Source organism: Erigeron canadensis, chromosome 3 (assembly GCF_010389155.1).
Source record: "Erigeron canadensis isolate Cc75 chromosome 3, C_canadensis_v1, whole genome shotgun sequence".
Taxonomy (NCBI): Eukaryota; Viridiplantae; Streptophyta; class Magnoliopsida; order Asterales; family Asteraceae; genus Erigeron; species Erigeron canadensis.
The window spans coordinates 25,166,609-25,187,541 of record NC_057763.1 but is presented as its reverse complement, the minus strand read 5'-3'; the positions used below and the strand labels follow the sequence as shown (position 1 = coordinate 25,187,541).

The following is a 20,933-nucleotide window of genomic DNA, read 5'->3' as shown; positions in this document are numbered from 1 at the left end:
TTATTCATATATTAACAAATAAACAATACATTAGCGTTATACAACTAAATTAAAGAAAAACAAGATAACCAACACATTAGCATTATACTACTAAATCAAAAAAAAAATTAATCATGATTGACGTCTACATTGTAAGCTTTACCAATATCGAATTCAGTTATATTTTTAAATAGCCGCACATCGTGTGGGTAAAAGACTTTGTTTAATATATATGTATTATTGCTTGATATATGAACATGAGATATAACTAAAACCTGTCAATAACAATTAGGTTAGTTGTCTTATACTATATACTTATACTATCGAATAAAACAAACCACCCCTTTTATCCTTAAACTTTTTACCTTTGAAAAACCAAAAACATTCTCCTATATTCATTAAATTAAACATCTTTATCTAATACAACTACAATACCCTTAATGAAATAAAAATTCCAACACATTTTGGGCAAAACCCATCATTAAAAACTTTTTCATTTCACAATCCAAAACCAATTTATACTCGATTTCACCCAAAACACTAACTTGACCAAATCTCCAACTTTAGCAACCAAGATGACCAAAGATGTTTAGATGTGACCAAGAAACATAATTAACAACATATAAAAATGATTTTGAGCTAAAAAAAACTTACCAAATTTACCCGGAATCTCAAATCCGATTTTTGGAGCTAAAATGGAAGTTCTTGCACTTGAAAATACCCAAGTTTTTGATATGTGATGAAGATGGTGATGCTAATAATGATTCCTACACAAATCTTACTTGAAACAACAATCTTGGTGCAAGAATTTTAGACAGAGAGTGAGATGTATGTGTGTGCTAGGGTTCTTGCACTTTAGAGAGAGAAAGAGATGGGAGAAATGAATGTATGGATAGAATATGTGGAAGAATGAGAGGAGATAAGGTTGGGTGATAGGCATGGGTTATGGGTCATGGGTCAACCCATTGATTACCCACACACCTTTCTAGTTCAATTAATCACTATTTAATACCGTAAAACTAAATAAAATGACCATTTGACTTAAATAAATACATTGCACATAAATAACTTGCCAAAATGACTCCAAAATATATTTACTAACTAAAATTGTGTTATACATTTAGCCAATGGGTCAAAATTACAAATGTTACAGCGTAACACGACAAGTGGTGGCTCAACGAAAGTGCTTACCGTGATATAGAAAGTATGTCAATAAAAGATGATGAAGAGTAATTGTAGCAAACTAATGTATTTCGTGTTTTTAACATGTACTGTATTTTTTAGTTATGTATTGTCTTTTATTTTTAAGTAATGTGTTTGTTTAATAATAAAATGTGTTTGTTTAATTTTGTGAATAAAAATTGAAATAATAAAATAATGAATGAATAGTATAGGAATATGGGGTTATAAGGAGGGGGTGTTCTTGAGATGTTTTAGAAGAGAAAAAAGTTGATGAATAGTGAAGAGTGGTGTGATATAACAAGGGGCCTTATCTTTTTCAAATAAAAATTCGAATACATAAAATATAGAAGATTAAAAGTGATTTTGATAAATTGTGAAGTTAGAGATAACATCATTATTGTCATTCAATATAAATTTATGAAATAATCTTATCTAGGATGAATAGATAGAATAGACCACATTATCTAGGATGATTAGTTAAATAGACCACATTACCCTTTGCTGATTTAACACTTTGAAAGGATGATTTATTTTTCTTTTTAAGTCGTTAACCTTTTTGCCTAACCAAATTACCAGGGGGTTATCTATATATGTGTTCTGGGTCAAAGCGCATTACAAATCCATTAACCCATGGGTTTTGATTTTGGATATCTACTCAACTACTCAAGTACGGCTAGACGCATGTCAAGCGTGTACTCAAGTTTATTTTGCGTCGAAAAGTTATTTCGACTTTTGAATATATTTTATATTCAACTACATTGAATTTAAAGTAATAAAATCATATTTATACTTCTACATTACTATATAAAAACTATACCCTATGTTAAAAATATAAAAATTATACCCTATCTTGAAAAGTTAAGATTTTTAGGACATACGAAATTATTATTTTACCAATTAACTTATACAATCATTACATTATATTTTAAAAGATATCCACTACTCTTATAAATCAAATATTCTTATATCAAATACCAACACCACTTGACACATCTGCGGCCACCAATGGTCGCCGCCGCTGTCACCACCCTCGTTTACTTTTTAAAAAGACTAAGAAATGTTGTGGTTGCACACATTGTCTTGCTTTACGAGATTCCTATAAATACAGGCTCAATTTTTAGCTACAAGGACTAATATGTTTACTTAATGTAACCATTTTTAAAATGTTCGGACTATAATCAAGTACTTTGCTTAATGATTTGAAATTTTTAAGAAAATCCATGATCATCACTAGTATACATGAATGGTACTGCAAATTTACCTTCTCTGGAAGTTTAGTTTCGCTATACAATATGCAAATAAAGAAGCAAAAACGATGGGATATAACGCAAGAAGAACAAACACAAGTGGTAATTGATCATAATGATACCCAAAGTAATCTCTTAAGAACGCTTCAACGGGTTTAGTTTCCTCAAAAACTACAATCTCCTTCTTCAAATCACCAAACTGAGAAGTAAGTAATGCGTTAAGCGTCCATGAGGTTGGAGTTAGATAGTACAGCCAAATCCACCAGTTGGGAAATTTCTGCACAAAACCAAATAATAAGAATGTAATCAAGAATTACTGTAAGTTTTATATAAATTATCAACTTCTAAAAGGTTAGTCAGGTTAAGAGTCAACATGGGCTTACCAGTTTGGGAATTATGAATCCACCAAACAGGTTGAATATGGTGTAAAGTGCAGATTGTAGAATGGCAGCTACCGGAAAGCTTGGCGTCATTGCAACGAGAAGCATTGCCAAATAGGTGAAATACATTAATGTGCACAAGAATGTATAGAAGTACCAGAAAACCTTAGAGGCTGACCAATAGTATCCGATCATAGGATACGTGATGCAGAGGAATGCAAGTGATTGGACAAAGAGATAAGGGAACTCTACTGTCACCTACAAGATAATACATACTCTGTAATAAATAACAATCTGCTGCAGATACAGAAAGTTGAAGTTTTAAGAAGCCTTATATGAGTAAACAATGTCGTATATAAAATAAGGAAAGAAGGATAGTATACCTGTGCAAGAGCATAAGCCAATGATGCATACATTCCTGAAAACCTTTCTCGATACACAACAGTTCGCTCCGTGGAAACATACGGTATAACTGAAGAGGCATTGGTTGCCCCACAATAAAATACAGCAGCAAACATCAAACCAAGGATATTGAATAGACTCTGCTGGTCATGTCTGTTGCACGGAAAGACACATCAGATGGAGTACGTATATGGAGCATGTGTTCACATATATAAACACAAAAGTGAGTAATATGCACATATATATATATATATATCCATATATAGGCTACAAGGAGTCTATATGGAACACCTTTGGAGATGCATTTGAGAGTATTTTCTACCGAGCATCAGTTATGCAGAAAGAATGCTAGGAACACATACTTACATATTATTCCCATGGCCCCAAAAGAGAAACCCGAAAATAAAAGACGCCAGGAGCATGAGCAAGAGACGCATCAAGTTGTATGTAGGATTTCTCCAGTATGACAGGTGTTGCTTCCATATGCAGGCCTTGAACTGGCACCAACCATTTTGTGGGAAACGTGTTGGAAAATACAATTCTTTTGAACCAGGAGGTGGTTTACTTAATGTATTTACGATGTTTTTGTTACTCCTAACATAAAATAGATTAGATAAATAGAAGTAGTTAGAAAAAGTAAGTGTTTAATTCTTTAGGCATATATCAAATGTGACAAGAGTCTGACAGATATATAACAAGGTCATGGTAAAACCAAACAGAATGATCAATTTCGAATAAGCCAAAAGCAGTGATAACAAAGTATATATGCACCATCATTAACTTTTTTTTTTTATGTTTCAGAAACGGGGGTTTAAAATGTGAAACTTACTCGTACAATGTTGAGGTGGCATAGATTTGTCCAAAATCAACTCCAAGTTCAGCTTCCACAGATGACGAAGTAACCTCTAATATCCATGTTGCCGGATTATAGCTGTCTCTGATTTTTGGCACCCCAGAAATTCTCTATTTCAAACACATTTCTTGTGAATGTAAATATCATGTTTGTGATCGACTGTATTGTCTACCTAACATCCTTGTAATGTCTATCTTAGAGGCAAAAAGTGTTTCGAGCTTAAAAACAAAGAAGTGTGATGAATATCTAAGATATGTATCTGTCAAGAGGTGCACTAACCTCAAAATATTCAATGACCCTGCTTGAACGATGACCCAGTGGCCCGCAGTAGATCATGCGCCCTCCGTTTTTCAATAGGATTAACTGCAGGAACATGGAAAGGGAGATATATGAGATCTATTTATGTGAACTAAAGAAATATAGCAAGTCTTCCTAAAAGATTAAAGTAACATCAAGAACCACAGACATCCATAAGTTCAGAAAGCCAATGTCGATTTTTGAGTGAAAATCTGATAAATCTGTGGTAATTCTGTTCGGGAAGTCTTAGGCAGAGATTTGGCATTACTTCACTTTCATTGTCAAACATACAAAAAGATAATGGAAGGATTGGCCACCACTTCCACAGCAATTGTGAATGGTAGATACAATTGTTCTACTTTTTACCTCATCAAAGGCCTCAAATATGTCAATACTTGGTTGGTGAATGGTACATACAATTGTTCTTCCTGTATCAGCAATATTTTTCACAGCCCGCATGACAATGGCGGCTGATCTAGCATCCAGTCCTGTCGTAGGCTCATCCATGAAGATAATGGAAGGATTGGCCACCACTTCCACAGCAATTGTGAGTCGCTTTCGTTGCTCTGTTGATAGACCACTAACTCCAGGAATGCCAACTAAGGCATCTTTTATTGCGTTAAGCTCAATTGTTTCCATAATTTCTTCTATGAATCTCTGTACATGCCATAAAAAAACTTAGATTACCCAGTTGCCAAAATTTATAGACATAATAACTTTGGCAGACGTTCCATATATATATATATGATATATCATACGTATTTTGTTTTTGTATCAATATCGGGATGAAGACGGAGCCAAGCAGAAAATATGACTGATTCTTCAACTGTAATATGGGGTGAGTGTACATCAGTTTGTTCACAGTAACCCGAAATTCTGGCAAATGTATCTTGGACTTTAGGATACCCCCCAATCTTAATCTCTCCTTGAACAACGCCACTGGTTTTCCTTCCAGAAAGAACATCGAGAAGTGTTGTTTTACCAGCACCACTTACACCCATCAATGCTGTAAGAGCACCAGGTCTAAAAGCGCCGGTGATGTCATTAAGTAATTGGATTCGTTTTCCAGTGAATCCGTGATTTACCATTTCCTGACATTAAATGAGCATAACATAACAATAATGTAGAAGATATTTCACAAGATCTGTACAGACTATCCAACATTTGAGATTTTTAAAAAAATACCACTTACCACTGAGGGCTCAACATGGTACTGTAGATCTTGAAAGGTAATTGTTAGCGGTTCGAAAGGTAATAATATTCTTCCTGGATGATAAGATGGATTAGTATTTTATTTATGCACAACAGACTTCTGCAAGTCCAAAATCATAAGGAACTTGGTGAAAAATCATTATAAAGATTTGCATTTACTGCAAATGACAAAAAGTTAAAGCTAGCATTCATATAAATTCGCTTATCTGTGAGTGCTGGAATATGTGAAATCAAAGAAGAATTTCCATACTAAAATGTAGAATGGAACAAAAATAAGCATTTAACCTTCATTAGGCTCCAAGACAGCAGTAATGGAACTTTTAACCATGTTATCCTTGTGACTCTGATGTTTGGATAATTCTCTTCTTTGTATTTGAGATAACATTTCCTTTGAAATGATGGCACGAGTAACAGGAGCTGAAGCATTATATTACATGATCAAAGTATGGAAGAATCATTAAAGGATCTCTTTACTTATTTTTACCCAATGGTCGGTACATCGTTAACAGATGATATCCCATTAAACTAGATTATCAGGAAGCAAAGTTATGGCACTCTGTGTTCAACTTGACCGTATTTATTAAAAAAGAATAAGTTACCATTTAAGTAGGTTAAAGCTATGATGAATCCTATATTGAGTAGCAGTGAAAAACCGAACAAGAACCCAAATGATATCCAGAAATAGTATGCATCAAAATCTAGCCCACGGCTTTTAAGTGTTTGTAGTCCTATGGTTGTGTTGGTAGCCATCATCTGCTTGAAAATATAAAGACAATGAACAATATACAAGTAAGTAATGTATATTTGCTAATCCACAATCCATGAGACGTGGAAGGCATGTATTATTCATCCCACTTTTAATTGTCACACAAATATTGTCATTCCATTTGTTGAAGATAGTCTAATAATTGAACATAGTTTCATGTAGAGGAACATGTTTAAATACATATCCAGAAGAGAGAACAGGTTAGGCTGTCGTCGTGTAATTTGTCAGAAACCTTGTCATTTAACGTAAGCTACATACAACTATTGTGCTAACTTGTAGAACTATGCTACTAATGATATCACCTGAAACCATTTCCAAACCCCATTTTGGGTTGTAAAGTTACATAAAATAAAAATTAGAGATACACATATACCTTGTTCCATCTGGGAGAAAGAAATTCATTCACTGCAAGGCCTATTTCGCCATATGATAGTGGAGAAACCCAAAATACCCATTTTAGCCAAGCTGGCATTAAATCTGAAATTATCTCCCATTCTTTAGATTGACTTGAAAGTACTTACAAATGTACTAAAGAGTATATGGAACTTACTGTGTGGTAAAATGAAGCCACCAAATGATAACATAAACAATATTGATATACTGCTCGCAACAGTAGAAGCAGCCACGGTTCGAAATACTGATACATTGAAGCGGAACAAAGATGTTGACAGAACGTGCATCATGAATAACAGCAGTAATTGACGGAAGAACCTAAAAAACACATGCACGGTAAAAGTTATGTTCTAGAATCATCGTTTTGATATAAAAATTATGGCATGTTGATTTTAGAGGGAAGTAACATGTTGCTACTAATATGTTTATAGATGACAGTCACTTGTGTAAATAGAGAAAGATATGGAGAGAATGGTGAGCATAGTTTATACTAACCTCCCTGGTTCAGGGCTGTATCCGATAACGTAATAAGTGAGACATGTACAGATAATGGCCTGCACCATTGACACCGGAATCTTAACAATGGATGCAGGAATTGCATATGCCCAAGCAGGATAGAAGTACATATCCCTTTGTTTATAAAAAACTGGAAGTCGTCCAACTGTCATCGATAGTTCTGCGAGCCCATCGGATAGAAGAATTATGAGCGCAAAGAAGAGCGTTCCAAGATAATAATTCGCATCAATGACATTAACCTTCAATCTAGTCCCCAAAAATACAGTCATCGTTATTACTGCAATTATGAAGAGCTGCACATAAATATAACTCATAATTAGACATTAAATAACTTAATAGGAAATGAACTTTTCCACATCAAGTGTAAGAATCGAAATCCAAATAATAGTAATATGATAGCACAAATGAATGATTCGAACCTGGCCTGATTTGAACATGTAGACAAAACAATTCCTCTTCATAAGAAGAATTTCCCTAGACAAACATGCTCTAAAAAGATCCCATTTAGAAAGAGAGTACAAATTGAAGGACATGGCATTCTCGTGGCTCGGCAATCTCGTGAAGGGTTTGGAGATATCCTCATTTAAACTTTTTGCAAAATGAGATTCTTGAAATATCATTGATAAGGTGTGTACTGAAACATAATTATACCCTTGCTGAACTCGGCACCAATACTTTGCTTGATCTTTTCTTGAGACAACCTGTGAGCAGAGACTTAGTTATGTAAAAACATGCTAAATTGAGCATCACAATAAGTTATGTGGTGAAATTTTGAGATTGTTCTCAAGTGTTCTGATTTGGTTTTGCAATGCTATTCTGGCAGTTTCTAGTGGTCGCAAACGAGTCCCTTGTGGTGGTAGTGTAAGAGAGGGTGGGAGAGTGTTACATCATATTCTTGGTGGGTGGGAAAGGCAAGGTAAATTGACACAATTTTATTTGATATTAAATAAAAATTTACCTCTTGGAGGAAATCGGCAACGCCTTTTCTTTCAGGGCACCTAAAACCAAAACCCTCAAAATACTCTAATACATCACTTCTCGGCCCATGATAAATAATGACTCCTTCTGCCATCAACATAATGTCATCAAAGAGATCAAATACTTCTGGTGCTGGTTGAAGAAGTGAAATGACCACAGAAGCGTCTGTTATATGTGCCAACTGCTGAAGACAAGAGATTATCTGATACGTAGTTGCGCTGTCTAATCCATTAGATATTTCGTCCATAAATAAAGCTTTTGCCGGACCAACAATCATCTCCCCTGTGAAAACCAATCGACGTTAGATTCTATTTACATGATTGTAGCAGTTAACAATTTACCTTTTGACACAGGGATGATGTATAGTATTGTGCCTAATGGTAGCAAATACAAAATTTACCTGTAGTCAATCTCTTCTTCTGGCCACCAGAGATTCCCCTCCTCATGGCATCTCCAAATATCGTATCAGCACATATATCAAGTCCAAGAACCTAGAGCATAGGCATAATAATGGAATAATGAACATAGTATACATATCCAAATAATATAATGTATGTAAGTTCACATCAGCTATACGATTTATCGATTTTACCTTCAGGATATAGTTTGTCTGAAGAGTTGTTTTTTGTCCGTTGATTGATATTGCCTGTGGAAGTAAACTATGGTTGGTTTATATATAAATAACAAATTGGGGTAAAAATGCTCCCTATCCCCCACATTACATTAGCTTTCTATATCAAGATGTAAACAATGAGCTTCTTGATTTCATAGTAACACTTCACGCACAACCTTCATATATTATGAAACTTCACCTTGTCGTAATGCCATTTCGATCAACAAACTTGAACTAAAAGAGTGAAAGATAGTTACAAGAAACTATCTATATGTAATTTACCTTCATAAAAGTGTCGATATCTGGATCTGGAATAACCCCTTCTTCTTTTTCCCTTCTAAGAACCTCCATTATAATTTCTTGATGAGAAGAAAACAACCAATTGTATTTAGTTCGTATACAACATTCATCGGAATAGAATAAAGAAATACAAAATATGTGTTGCTCATGAAAGAGTCAGGGCATACCAGCACGACTTCCGGTACCCTGGCAAAGGGAGGAGAAGTCAAGTGTTTCTCTCACGGTCATCTCTGGAATATGCAAATCATCTTGGCTAATATAGGCAGAAGTTTTCTGGGGGACAAATTCTTCTAGTTTGTATCCGTTGTAAGATACTTCACCACTTACCTGTCATAATATACCAACGGTGAGTAAAGGGAATTGCTAGTACCTAACCAGAATAAGTAATTTGATAATCTTGTCAAACATGAATTCGTTATGCCAAAAGATGTGGTTTATCGATTTCAATCCTTAGGCAACTTTATCATCCAAATTTAATGTACTGCTAGGTCGAATATATCACAAACTTTACTCCACTTATAGATACAACGCTTTACATCGATTTATCATGCTACTAATACAAATGAAATGGAAGTTCAAACCTTGAGAGATTTGCTTAAGATCCCAGAAAGTGCTTTCAACAAAGTGGTTTTTCCACATCCTGGAGGACCAAGAAGCAGAGTCATCCTGAAAAAAGTTAGCCAACCAAAAATTGAGTATCTTTAGACTCGCTGAGGACTTACACAGTCCCAAAAATTGAGTAACTGCAAAAATCGACTTAATCCATGGAGCGGTCAAAGTATGACATATACAAGTTGTAAACTGTAAACATATGTTACCATTTTCCAATAACAGTCACAAAGTTGCAGTAGCACATTCAACATACTAATCAAGTTTGTAACTGTACCTTCCTGGCTTAATGACACCAGTGACATTGTTAATGATCGGTATCTTTGCCCGTTTGGACTTCAAGCCGCCGGGTATCATGAAAAGGCCCTGTCAGAGTAAAATAAAGTATATTACTGACCACACCTGAGAGCAGAATGACTAAATTCTTTTCGTTTATTATTAAAAGTTCGGTAATCCACAACATGTGACAAAATAAAAGGTCTCACTGTCTCAGTTATCCATGGTGCATACGAGGATCAAGTTAGATACTTACCGAAAGCAAACTTTGCAAAGAATTCCAAAGAGTTGGGAGGGGTTTTCCATGATAAACTTCATACTCAAATTCCACACAAAGATTTTTATATCTCACCTCCACAGAAGGCAATTGCACACCAACTCTAACAAAATGGATGGAAATGTAAGTTGGCATCTTAATTTACTTAAGAATCAATGGGACAACAAGGTTTTAAAGGGGGCGTAAAGTGATTGAATAAACATATATCATGATGGTAGCTCATTCACTACCAAGTATTAAACTAGTAAACACGACTTTACCTGTCAGTTCGCTCTTTAAGTTTCTGCAACAACTGAAGATTGTCATTCTCAATGTGTTTGATGAGCTTCTCAATGAACATGTGCCGCTCAAGAGAACAGAGCTTTGTGACATCAATCACCTTCTTTCCGTTACCATCTGCAATTTCTTTATCAAACAAAGCTGACCTCAATCGTTCAAACGTGGGCAATCTATTAAGTGTTGCCCACTCCTCATGATTGTTCACAGAACTTTCTTCTGAATTAGCATGTAAACTAGATTCATGATGACCAAAAGTTGGTCTTAAACTCCTTTCTATCTCTGACATCTCAAGCCTCACAGACTCTATATCATCCGAACCCATAACTTGAGCCATTTTCTTTGTAGAGCCTTGTACTTATAATGAGACCAATGTAAATATATATACACACACATAAGCGTTTGTAGACAAAGATTTTATGACTTTATATATACAAACAAACACATGCATACAAAAGTGAATATTTTTCCTTCATAATTTATATGATTTAAAAGATAGTACATTGATAGATTTAAAACTTTATTTAAAGGAAAAAACATTTAACTTGTGTACCTTAAACTATAAATAAAGGTAACATGGTTGGGCAAGTGATTTTCGATTCTCACCCATGCAAAAGCCAAAAGTCCTTTTAATACTTGGAAGAAGTCTCTTTACCTAGATAGAGGTAAGATTATTTACATCCCAACCTCTCTTATACACCGTCGAGGTATTGAGACCCAAAACCCATAAAAGATGACATTAAGTGTTTAATAACTTATTTACTTAGCTTAGCTTAAGCTATGAATAGGTAAACTAATGAGATTTTCCATGTTCAGGTTATCCGGAGAAAACGATTCATTGAGGTAGATGTAACTGTCCTAAGTCCCAAACAAGGTATCCGTGAACCGTTTCCTAAACATTTTTTCCACTGACATCAAAACCTAGACCTCTAGGAACATAAAGACGTGTAACCATTAGGCCACCTTGATGGTGGGAAGGTAGTATAGGAGACTAGGAGGAGTAAGGGTTGCCCCCTCCAACTATCCCAACTTCCCATTAATTAAATTTAAGCCTATAGCTAAAATTAATAACGAAATTATAAAATCCATCTCATCCAATCAAACAATTAATTATGAAATTATAAGATAACAAATCAACAAACATCATTTAAGAATCCTTAATTAATCCATTGACTATAAACGATCATTGTTCTATACTTTCATACTTTGTTGTCATTAATTTATAGTATTTTACTTTATTCAAGCATGAAGTCCGCCCCCTTTACATTAAATCCTTTGCTTCACCTGAGACGCAAACAAACAAGTGAAACCTAGTCAGTGATACGAGGATCCGTAAAACTATACAACAAACGAATACACATATATATTTACATGACCATATGTATACATTCACCACGTTGTCTCCCATTTGGTCTTTTGCGACAACTTGGCGTCTTTCAAGGCATAAAATCATTAGTCAAATATAATCTTATTAAATAATGTGTGAAGTCTGACATTTGGTTTCACCTACAAATAAAATCAATGAAACTTTGTTGTCATCTTATCAAACAAGGACTAAATCATTAATCAGTCCTACAAATTTCTTTTGTTTTATTTTTTTATTTTGAATCTACCCATTTACCAAAGTTTTCCACACGATTATATCATACATCATGATTCATGACGTATATATGTCGATACAATGAGGTTTATGAAATTAATAATGCGTGGCTAACAATAATTATCATTAACGAAATTAATTTACAATAATTATCCTAAATTTTAAAAATAACTATAATGCTTCTTTAAATCAATAACCTACACTACTAATCGCCAACACCAATTGTCACATCATCACGTTGCAGCTACCACCGTCGTCGCTGCATCGTGTGGGTATTCATTTAGTGGTAAAATAAGGTCATCACTTGATTGGGTTTATTGCTTTCCTTTTTCTTCTAGATGTCAAGGTCATTTGAGCAAAGGGTCATGATCCCAATTCACTTTTTAAGACTTTATGTGCTATCTCTCTTTGGTATATTATTGAACAGATGGTGTATGTATTGGCTTTTCAATTGTGGAATTAAAGTTTGCCTTTAATAAAAGTTATAGATTGCTTTATAACAAACTTCACATTCAAAAACTCCACAATGACATATTCAACAGTTTCGGGGAAGTGGTGGTAGTGATATGGTGATTGAGATGAGTTTGAAAGATCAATGTATTTATACGAGTATAAAGTTTGAAAGATGATACGTTCGTACAATAGAAATAAAAGTACAATATATCTTATTTAAATCATTTTCTCAACAAAAAAAACTTCATCTAATTTATTCACTAATTTAAATATTTCTACTTAACATACTTATCATATCCTTAATAAAATTATTTACAATATACATCATCCAACTACAATACTTTCTTTTATATCAATTACTTTTATATCAACAATCGATTATACAACTATATCCCTTGCAAAAGTTTAGCTTTTTTTTTTTTGTAAAGTGAGTTTCGATTCAGACGTGTTGGAGGCAATTTTAAGGCAATTTTAACCAGAGATTTTAGGCTCACATAGTGGATTTAGAAGATACTCCATGCAAAAATTTAGCTCTTTCGTTAAATCTCTTTTCTTTTCTTTTTTTTTTCCTTTCAGAATTTGTAAATATTTACTACCAATTAAATTTAGAGATCTAATCCTTTTTTTTTTTACTTTCAATACATAGTATAACCTGACTTAATAATTTTCGAATATTCTAAAACAGTATATCCAATAGAAGGTTTTGATAGACAATTCAGTAGAGTTACCATATTTAATTTATTTATTTTTTTGGTTAAATTGTGCTTAAATGAAAATCCTCACAGACTATGTATTTATAGTCATGATTTTAGTCCTGATTTTAGACTTTAGTGATTATAGATAGTTTATAATCAACCTTTACATCGACTTACACGAAGCCAAAGAAAGTCACTTTAAATTTTTTATTTCAAACTAAAAAGTAGATCCATTTTTACAATTAAAAAAGAAGATACTTTTGTGATATATGTACCTTCATGAATAATAGATTTTGCAACATGTTAATACTAAGTTAGATAATAATTTGTTTGAGATGAATGTATAAGTGTGTCTACGAATATGATATTTAAATATCAAAATAAAGCTTATAAATAAAAACTCGCTACATTTTGTAATACTACAAGTCTACAATGGGAAGTGTAAGATTGTGATGGATGGAGATAGGTTTTTGTTTCAATTACTAAGTGTTGTATTGTTTATTTATAAAGTCTATCAACATGGTAACTAATTTTTTTTTTTTTTGGTCTAAAAGATATAAAATGAGTAGGAACATAAGACAATGCATATAGCCAAGTAGGCATATGCATTATGCGCGGCCAAGTAGGCATATGCAGCATGCACGGGTTGAAACCCACATCAAACCGGTCCGGCATATCCCGAAACCCAAACTTGCAAAAAAAAGTCAAAGCCCGACCCGTTAACCTATTGGGCGGTTGGGTTCGGTCCCGGATTTAACTAAGTCGGATTCGGGTTAAACCAGGTTGGCCCAAATTTGTATAAACCAAAAAATAGAAGTGAAGAAAGTATTGGTTTTGAGTAAGAAAAGTCAATTTAAAAAATCGGATTTTGCTTGATCTTTCATGGCATGGCGGAGTTTGATTGAAACCAACCATTGAGTAAAAAGAAGCTGGTTCGGGTCAGGTACAAGGTTGAAAATGGGTTTTGGGTTTCCGGTTCATATATTTGGGTTGGGACCATAACAACAAGAGGTCAACTAGTCATTTATATCATTATCTTATATCCATATCTATATCTATACTGTCTATAAAGATCACAAATTATACGCCCCTTTTGTAAATCACATTTTTGCGATTTAACAAAGTAACTTTAATAACTAAATAAATTACACCACCACCATCAGTTCCCAATTTCTATTCGTAAATGACAAAGGAACCAATGTTACACTTTTGGTTTAATGATAAAAAGTTTTAGCCTACACTAGTCACAACTCATAACAACTTTCGTCTTTGACATTGGGCCTTATAAATCCACAACAACAAAACTCTCTTCCTTGACATTGGGCCTTAAGAATCTACAACTGATCATCTACAACTTTAAAAGTCGTTTAAGATTTCTCCGTTTCTACATACTCTGCTGGTATAACATTTTCGTTAGATTAAAGATATTACGTTCTTTGTACTTTAATCACAATTTGTCTTTCATTGTACACATTTAACTATAATATGTTTTTCAAAAATCAGTAACCAACTCATCAGAACCAGGGCATTGTAAACTTATCAATTTTAATTCAGATCTTGTATAAAAAATGATACTCGTATAATATAATTCCGCAGTTTACAAGAAAAACAGATACATCAGATGAAATAATTAAAGAGACGACAAACGTGCAAGAATAGGAACATTAAGTTTTTTCTTTGGTGAAGCACTCGGCTTATGAATGATATACGTTCCGTTTGATTAGTATTGTGGCTTGGAACATTCAGGAGCCATCTGCCAATGAAAACGCTCATAATCCGTACAGTAGTTATAGATCATGTAATTATCTCTAACCCACTTTAGTTTACCCTGTTGGTCCCAGCTCAGTTGCTTGTATTCCGGGCCAGTCCACCAATTAGCCTTGTTTGGATACGCACATTGGAATATGCTAACTGGCCCGTTCCACTTACAAGCTCTCGGGTTAAATTTACGCAACCCAGCCCTGAAAGGTGCACAGCTCCAGTCAATTTTGACTAAACCACCTCTTGTTGCCCAATTATCCGCATTCCATAAACTTGAATAGACCTGCATTCCTTGTTGGTTCGGGAAGCCAATTCCTTCGCTTTTGTAATTTCTATAGACCCTAATGGGTATGCTATCAACAAACCACCTGCATATATACATATATGATCAAACAAGAGGTTATTATTATTATTATTATTATTATTACTATTATTATTATTATACTCTATAAAAGTAAGTAAGTAACTGCTCAGTGTCGCCTTCCGCGGGTTTTGAGCCCCAATACCTCGACGGTGTAGGGAGGAGGTTAAGATGTAGGCAGACCTTACCTCTACCTAAGTAGAGAGGCTGCTTCCAGTTTCTACCTAAATGGTAGAATAGGCCCTCCAACCTTTGCATGGGATGAGGATCGAACCCATGACCTCTATACTTGTCCATTTTCAAATTTTCAAAGTCAAACTTTACAAATTTTGACCATAAATATTTTTAATTGTCATATAATATTTGATGAAAGTCAGATGAATTAATTTTGTTTTAGATATTTGTTTCATTGGTATAACTTTTATAAACTATTATATAACACAAATAAAAATATATAGGGTCAAAATTGGTAAAGTTTGACTTTGAAATTTTAAAAGTGGACAAGTTTAATATACGGTAAGATGTTTAAGAAAACTTGGTTAACTTACACAACTGCAGAGGGGTTCCAGTGAATGGTGTAGTTATGGAAATCGGCGGTTGGATCAAACCATAACTTAAACTGTTGCTCCCTATTTCCTTTCCCTTCCGTAAAGATGTTTGTGTGCATAGTGTAAGGTTGTCCAGACGAGTTCCCTAAGAACTCAAAGTCGATTTCATCATGATAGTCACCAGTCGAGGAAAGCTACAACAATTACACATTATAGAGTTAGCTATGTATATTCATTTCTACCTTGATTATAATGTGTTAAGTTTTTCATCCTTGGGCCGGGTTAGTACTGCAACTTACATAATATGCTGTGACGGTTCCTGCAGAGTTCCCTGGTACCAACTTGATTAGCAATTCAATGCTTCCGAAAAGGTATGACTTGTGTGATTGAACACCAGATCCTGTAATATTTCAGTTATATCAGTACTTTTTCATGTTTGATGATCACTTTTACGACTTATATATAATGGCAGCAAGATGTTATGCAAGTACCTGCAGACTGATCCAAAACCAGATTAAGATCATCACCATTGCCATAAATGTAGGAATGCTTGGCACCCCAGTTGAAATACGTGTCGCTGTAAAAATTTCCATGGACAAGACATGACTGGAACGCAATTGCCGAGATAAATACAGCTGCTACTAAACCCTGGAAGCTTGTCATCTTGATCAGCAGATTGTATTCTTGTTTTTCTTTACTCTGTATTTAGTTTGTAATGGAATGCTGTTCTCATTGTTTCTTGACTTTTTATATAGCCTTTCTCCTAGCTACCATATAACTAGTCCTTGGCCATGATCATGACTCTTGCTCCATTATTTTATGTCTTTCCTATATTAAAAGGATATTAAGAATTCATATTTCTTGACCATGTCTTGCATTTTGACATTCTTTTTTCATCTTTTTTATAATAAAAAAAATTGCTGATTTTGGCCACCTTGGTCTTTGAGTTAATACGGAGTACATATAATTTAGTTTATACCTAGGACTAGGGTTGAGAATCGAGCGTACTCGAGCTCGTTTAAACCGAGTTTAAGATTAATTGTTTCAAGCTCGTGCCGAGTTATTGAACTCGAGTAGTTAAATGAGTGAGCTTAAAAAGTTCTATTTTGGGTTCGACTCATTCGAAAGATTGTTTACTGTTAACAAACGAGTTGCACGAGCTACTCAAGCGTTCCATTATATGGTTAAAGATACACATTATATATATCATGTTAATTAGTAAGTAGTAGATTATAACTGAAGATCCTCAAAATATATGAAACACATGGTTAAAACTGAATAATAACGAGCCGCGTCGAGGTCGAACACATTTTTCAATATATACCGATTAATTAATAAACTCAACTCGAGTAATAAAGAGACGAATAACTTTAGATTGTATAAGTTACTATGTTTTAATATGGGGGTGTGTTGCTACATATAAAAAAAATAGAAAAAAAATAGAGAAGGGAAGTGGTTCATGTTTAGGGAGAAAGTTACGTGCATAGGACTAACAATAAGGAGTCTAGTAGGAGTAGCCAGCTGTGAACAAAGTTGTAGACAAACAAAAGGGGATGAATGGGAGAAAAGAAAAGAAAAAAACATTTCGCGTATTATTTGGTACCCTTGATCACGTCTTTATGTGTTCACAAATTACGAACAATTACATATCTATCTAATATCTACCGATCTGCCAATATAATTAAAAAATGATTGAAACATCCTAATAAAAAGTGTCATTCCCTTTTTATAATAAACGCATGTACTTTTGGCTAGTAGTTGATCCTGACATTTTGAAAAGTAAAATCCAAAAAATGAAATCATCATTTAGGTCTTTTGTTTCTAAGCTTGAATTCTTTCTTTTGTTTGTGTCAAAATCAAATATAACATATATCAAAGTCTCATTGTCGGTTTACAACTTACAAGTCATTAGGTAGGTCTCCCCTCTATTACATTGGATCCACTTATGCTTTTGGCATTTAAAAATCCTCCACATATCTTTTTCTCATAACAAAATTCCTTACTAAATATGTATTACTTACACGCTTTCTTAATTCATATACTCTTAACCTATCAAGGTTATGGTTGTAGTTTCTTAAAAAAATAAAGTTAAAGCTATGGATATTTGGGTCTTTTAATTTCCTATCAAAAAAACCTCCTAGCTTTTGTTCGTTGTTAAAAACACTTTGTTGGACAATAATCTTAAGGCCCAAGAGTCGGGAAAAAATGGGCCATAGACTTCTCAACATTGGCTTATTAGGTAACAAATGAGGAACAGGGAAATTGATAGAGTAGTGAAACATACTGATAGGTAGTATTGGAGCTGTCTGTTAGTCTGCATAATTTTTTTTTTTAAACGTATATATTTAACATGTCAAATGTTATTGCGTGTTTATCATATTATTATTATTTAAAGTTTTTTAAGATTTCGTCTATCTTTATTTTTGATTTGGTTTATCCATATTTATATTATAGTTTTTGTTTTTTGTCTTACCCCGTATTACTTTTTGGATTTTACCACGTCGCAACCTTTTTTGGTTTTTCTTGCGCATAGCTGCCTGCCAGTCTACTATTTTTTATTAAATAAAACATATGTGTCTAATATGCTAACTTTTAAGCGGGTTTATATTTGTTAAAGAAATGATAAATGAACCACAAGAAATGATAGATGTACCACAATGTACAAACTTCACATCATACTATACAAACATGTGATGCATAGTAGTTGTGTTAGATGTATTGATTATTGTGGTACGAATATCAACTCCTAATTATATATGTTTGATACCACAAATATAAACATATATTTATATTCTTTTTTATGTTTGATATAACAAACATAGACATATTTTTATATTATTTCTTATGTTTTTGGTTGTTTGTCAATACCATTATGTATCACTATTTTGTCAATCGCACTTTTCTTCTTTGTGGTTTTAACTAATATGTTGAAAACTTATATTCAATTATTTTTTATCGTACTTTTCTCCCTTGTGGTTTAACTAATATATTGGCAACTTACATTCAAGTTTTTTACTTTCATTTTGATTTTTAGTTTATTGCACATATAAATTTAATGTATTCGTTATAAACTTGTATAAGCGTTTGTGGTATTGACTTTAGACAAATATGTATTTCATATGTCAATGCTTTTACTAACATATATAAGGACACATTATCAATAAGAGAACTTAACACAATAATTTATACCACGTAATGCACATAAGTAACCTAACGTGGTTTTACCCTTATATATATATATATATAGGATTTTTTTTACCTGCACGATGTGCGGCTGCTTTAAAAAGGTGCTTAATAAAGTGAGATTTGAGTTAAACTTGCTTAAAAAAACATTGAATGAAACGCTTAATATGTGAACAAATGAGTTAATGGAATGAATCAATAATGATCGTAAAAAAAACATATGGACGAACAATCTATTTAGTTTCATTTAATTAAATTAACAATAATGTATTCATTATCCAATCATTAAGCTAATTGTTATATACACTTGTTTTGAACTAACTCTTCGTCTACCATCATAATATTTTTCTCATCATCACAATGAAAAATTGTATTGTTAAAAAACAAAAGAAAAAAAGAGATTATATTAACCATTATCATAAAATTCAAAAAAAAGATAAAAGAATTAAACCAAAAATTGTACATAATTTCCATAGTGATATAAACGAAAAAATTAACATAACTCTTTCAGAAAGTTATGATATTATACAAAGCTCTTAACTCATATAAGATGAATATAATTTAGTGGTGATAAAAAAGCTTATTAACTTTAAATATTGTCACTAATGATTAATGCGATGAGAGTTCCAACTAACCAACGGCCTGAGCAAACTTTCATATAATCACCATAAAAAAACGAAAGGAACCTCATATAAATGTTGAATAAAAAAGATAATGAAATATCATTAGGTATAGACGTGATTTTTTAAACTAAAGAGAAGATATCATTTTATCTAATGAGAAGATCTTAGATTCTTACAATATATATATATATATTTATTTAAACATATATACGTTCATTTGTTTTCTAAATATATAGTTTATTTAAAGAAAATATGGAGTTGACACATAGGATAAAATATTATGTGACAATTTTTCAAATTAGTTTTAGATTGCAAGAGGGTTTTAAAATGCTTGGTTAACTATTGTTTTATAAGAGTTATAGATATATATAGGGAAAAGTGAGTGTGGGGTTGTCACACACTTAAGTTGGGTGAAAAACCTCTCATATATTAATATTTTAATGTTAATGAATAAATGATGGGCCCCCTGATTTTTATGGAATAAAAAATCAAGATGTGAGAAGTTTTTGACTCAAGTTGGATGTAGGACAAACCCACCCAACTTTTATATATATATATATATATATATATATATATATATATATATATATATATATATATATATATTTGAAACAGACCTATCAATGCAATAATGATTTTTAATTAAACAGTTAAAAATTAAACTTAATTATATTAAAATAATATGTGTTTCAACTGGAAATTTAAATGTTCAGTTAAAGAAGGGGGCTAATCGTACTAGTATAAGACAACAGAAATAGAAGATAGTTTAGCTTTCTAGCTAGCAGCATGCCAACATGTTTCTCCCTTTATAATTTCTAAACTTGTTTTTCATATCATTTAATCTCATGGGAGCTTTGTGAAGAGAAATGACTAGTAGCATGCTGCTAGTAGTATTTTTGTTTTTCTCATAAAAATAAACAAGAAGTCTAAAACAAATACACAAGCAGGTTATTTATAAAAATAAAAAGTCGAAAAACCTATAAGCCTTTAAATAAAACTTAGGCTAAACACGCACCCACTTATAATCAAGAAAAGGGCCAAAAATTTGATGTGGCACTCCTAAGTTAACTTAGAAAGTTAATTTTCTATGAAAGTAGTTGAAATTTTAATTTCAAATTTGATATTACAACTCCCAAGTTATACTATGACTGCT

General features: G+C 32.9%; 2 protein-coding genes across 2 annotated transcripts; both read right to left on the bottom strand.

Moving 5' to 3' along the window:
• Nucleotides 1-2,397: 2,397 nt before the first annotated feature.
• Nucleotides 2,398-10,930, bottom strand: LOC122591228 (pleiotropic drug resistance protein 3-like). Its single transcript, XM_043763459.1, has 24 exons — nt 10,541-10,930; nt 10,260-10,383; nt 10,005-10,093; nt 9,700-9,784; nt 9,286-9,445; nt 9,101-9,177; nt 8,798-8,851; nt 8,606-8,696; nt 8,186-8,487; nt 7,647-7,928; nt 7,207-7,520; nt 6,869-7,029; nt 6,692-6,795; nt 6,152-6,305; nt 5,838-5,969; nt 5,533-5,606; nt 5,099-5,431; nt 4,707-4,997; nt 4,323-4,406; nt 4,020-4,153; nt 3,557-3,784; nt 3,172-3,343; nt 2,792-3,046; nt 2,398-2,685 (listed from the first exon to the last, which is right to left on the bottom strand). Exons 1-24 carry the CDS (start codon nt 10,891-10,893, stop codon nt 2,419-2,421), a joined length of 4,320 nt encoding a protein of 1,439 aa, XP_043619394.1. The 5' UTR covers nt 10,894-10,930; the 3' UTR covers nt 2,398-2,418.
• A 4,094-nt stretch (nt 10,931-15,024) lies between these two features.
• LOC122593368 (probable xyloglucan endotransglucosylase/hydrolase protein 26) lies at nt 15,025-16,637 on the bottom strand. Its single transcript, XM_043765764.1, has 4 exons — nt 16,466-16,637; nt 16,274-16,374; nt 15,975-16,168; nt 15,025-15,433 (listed from the first exon to the last, which is right to left on the bottom strand). The coding sequence occupies exons 1-4, from the start codon at nt 16,635-16,637 to the stop codon at nt 15,025-15,027; spliced, it is 876 nt and encodes a 291-aa protein (XP_043621699.1).
• Between the last annotated feature and the right edge of the window lie 4,296 nt (nt 16,638-20,933).

What these genes read in the sequence shown, in the direction of transcription:
- LOC122593368 (XM_043765764.1), bottom strand. Translation starts at nt 16,637, where the DNA reads ATGACAAGCTTCCAGGGTTTAGTAGCAGCTGTATTTATCTCGGCAATT. An exon ending in GAACCGTCACAGCATATTAT is followed by an intron (nt 16,169 to 16,273) that starts GTAAGTTGCAGT and finishes TAATTGTTGTAG; the next exon opens with CTTTCCTCGACTGGTGACTA. An exon ending in TGGAACCCCTCTGCAGTTGT is followed by an intron (nt 15,434 to 15,974) that starts GTAAGTTAACCA and finishes GTATATATGCAG; the next exon opens with GTGGTTTGTTGATAGCATAC.
- LOC122591228 (XM_043763459.1), bottom strand. Translation starts at nt 10,893, where the DNA reads ATGGCTCAAGTTATGGGTTCGGATGATATAGAGTCTGTGAGGCTTGAG. An exon ending in GAAGAAGAGATTGACTACAG is followed by an intron (nt 8,488 to 8,605) that starts GTAAATTTTGTA and finishes TGGTTTTCACAG; the next exon opens with GGGAGATGATTGTTGGTCCG. An exon ending in TTTCTCCCAGATGGAACAAG is followed by an intron (nt 6,306 to 6,691) that starts GTATATGTGTAT and finishes ATTTTCAAGCAG; the next exon opens with ATGATGGCTACCAACACAAC.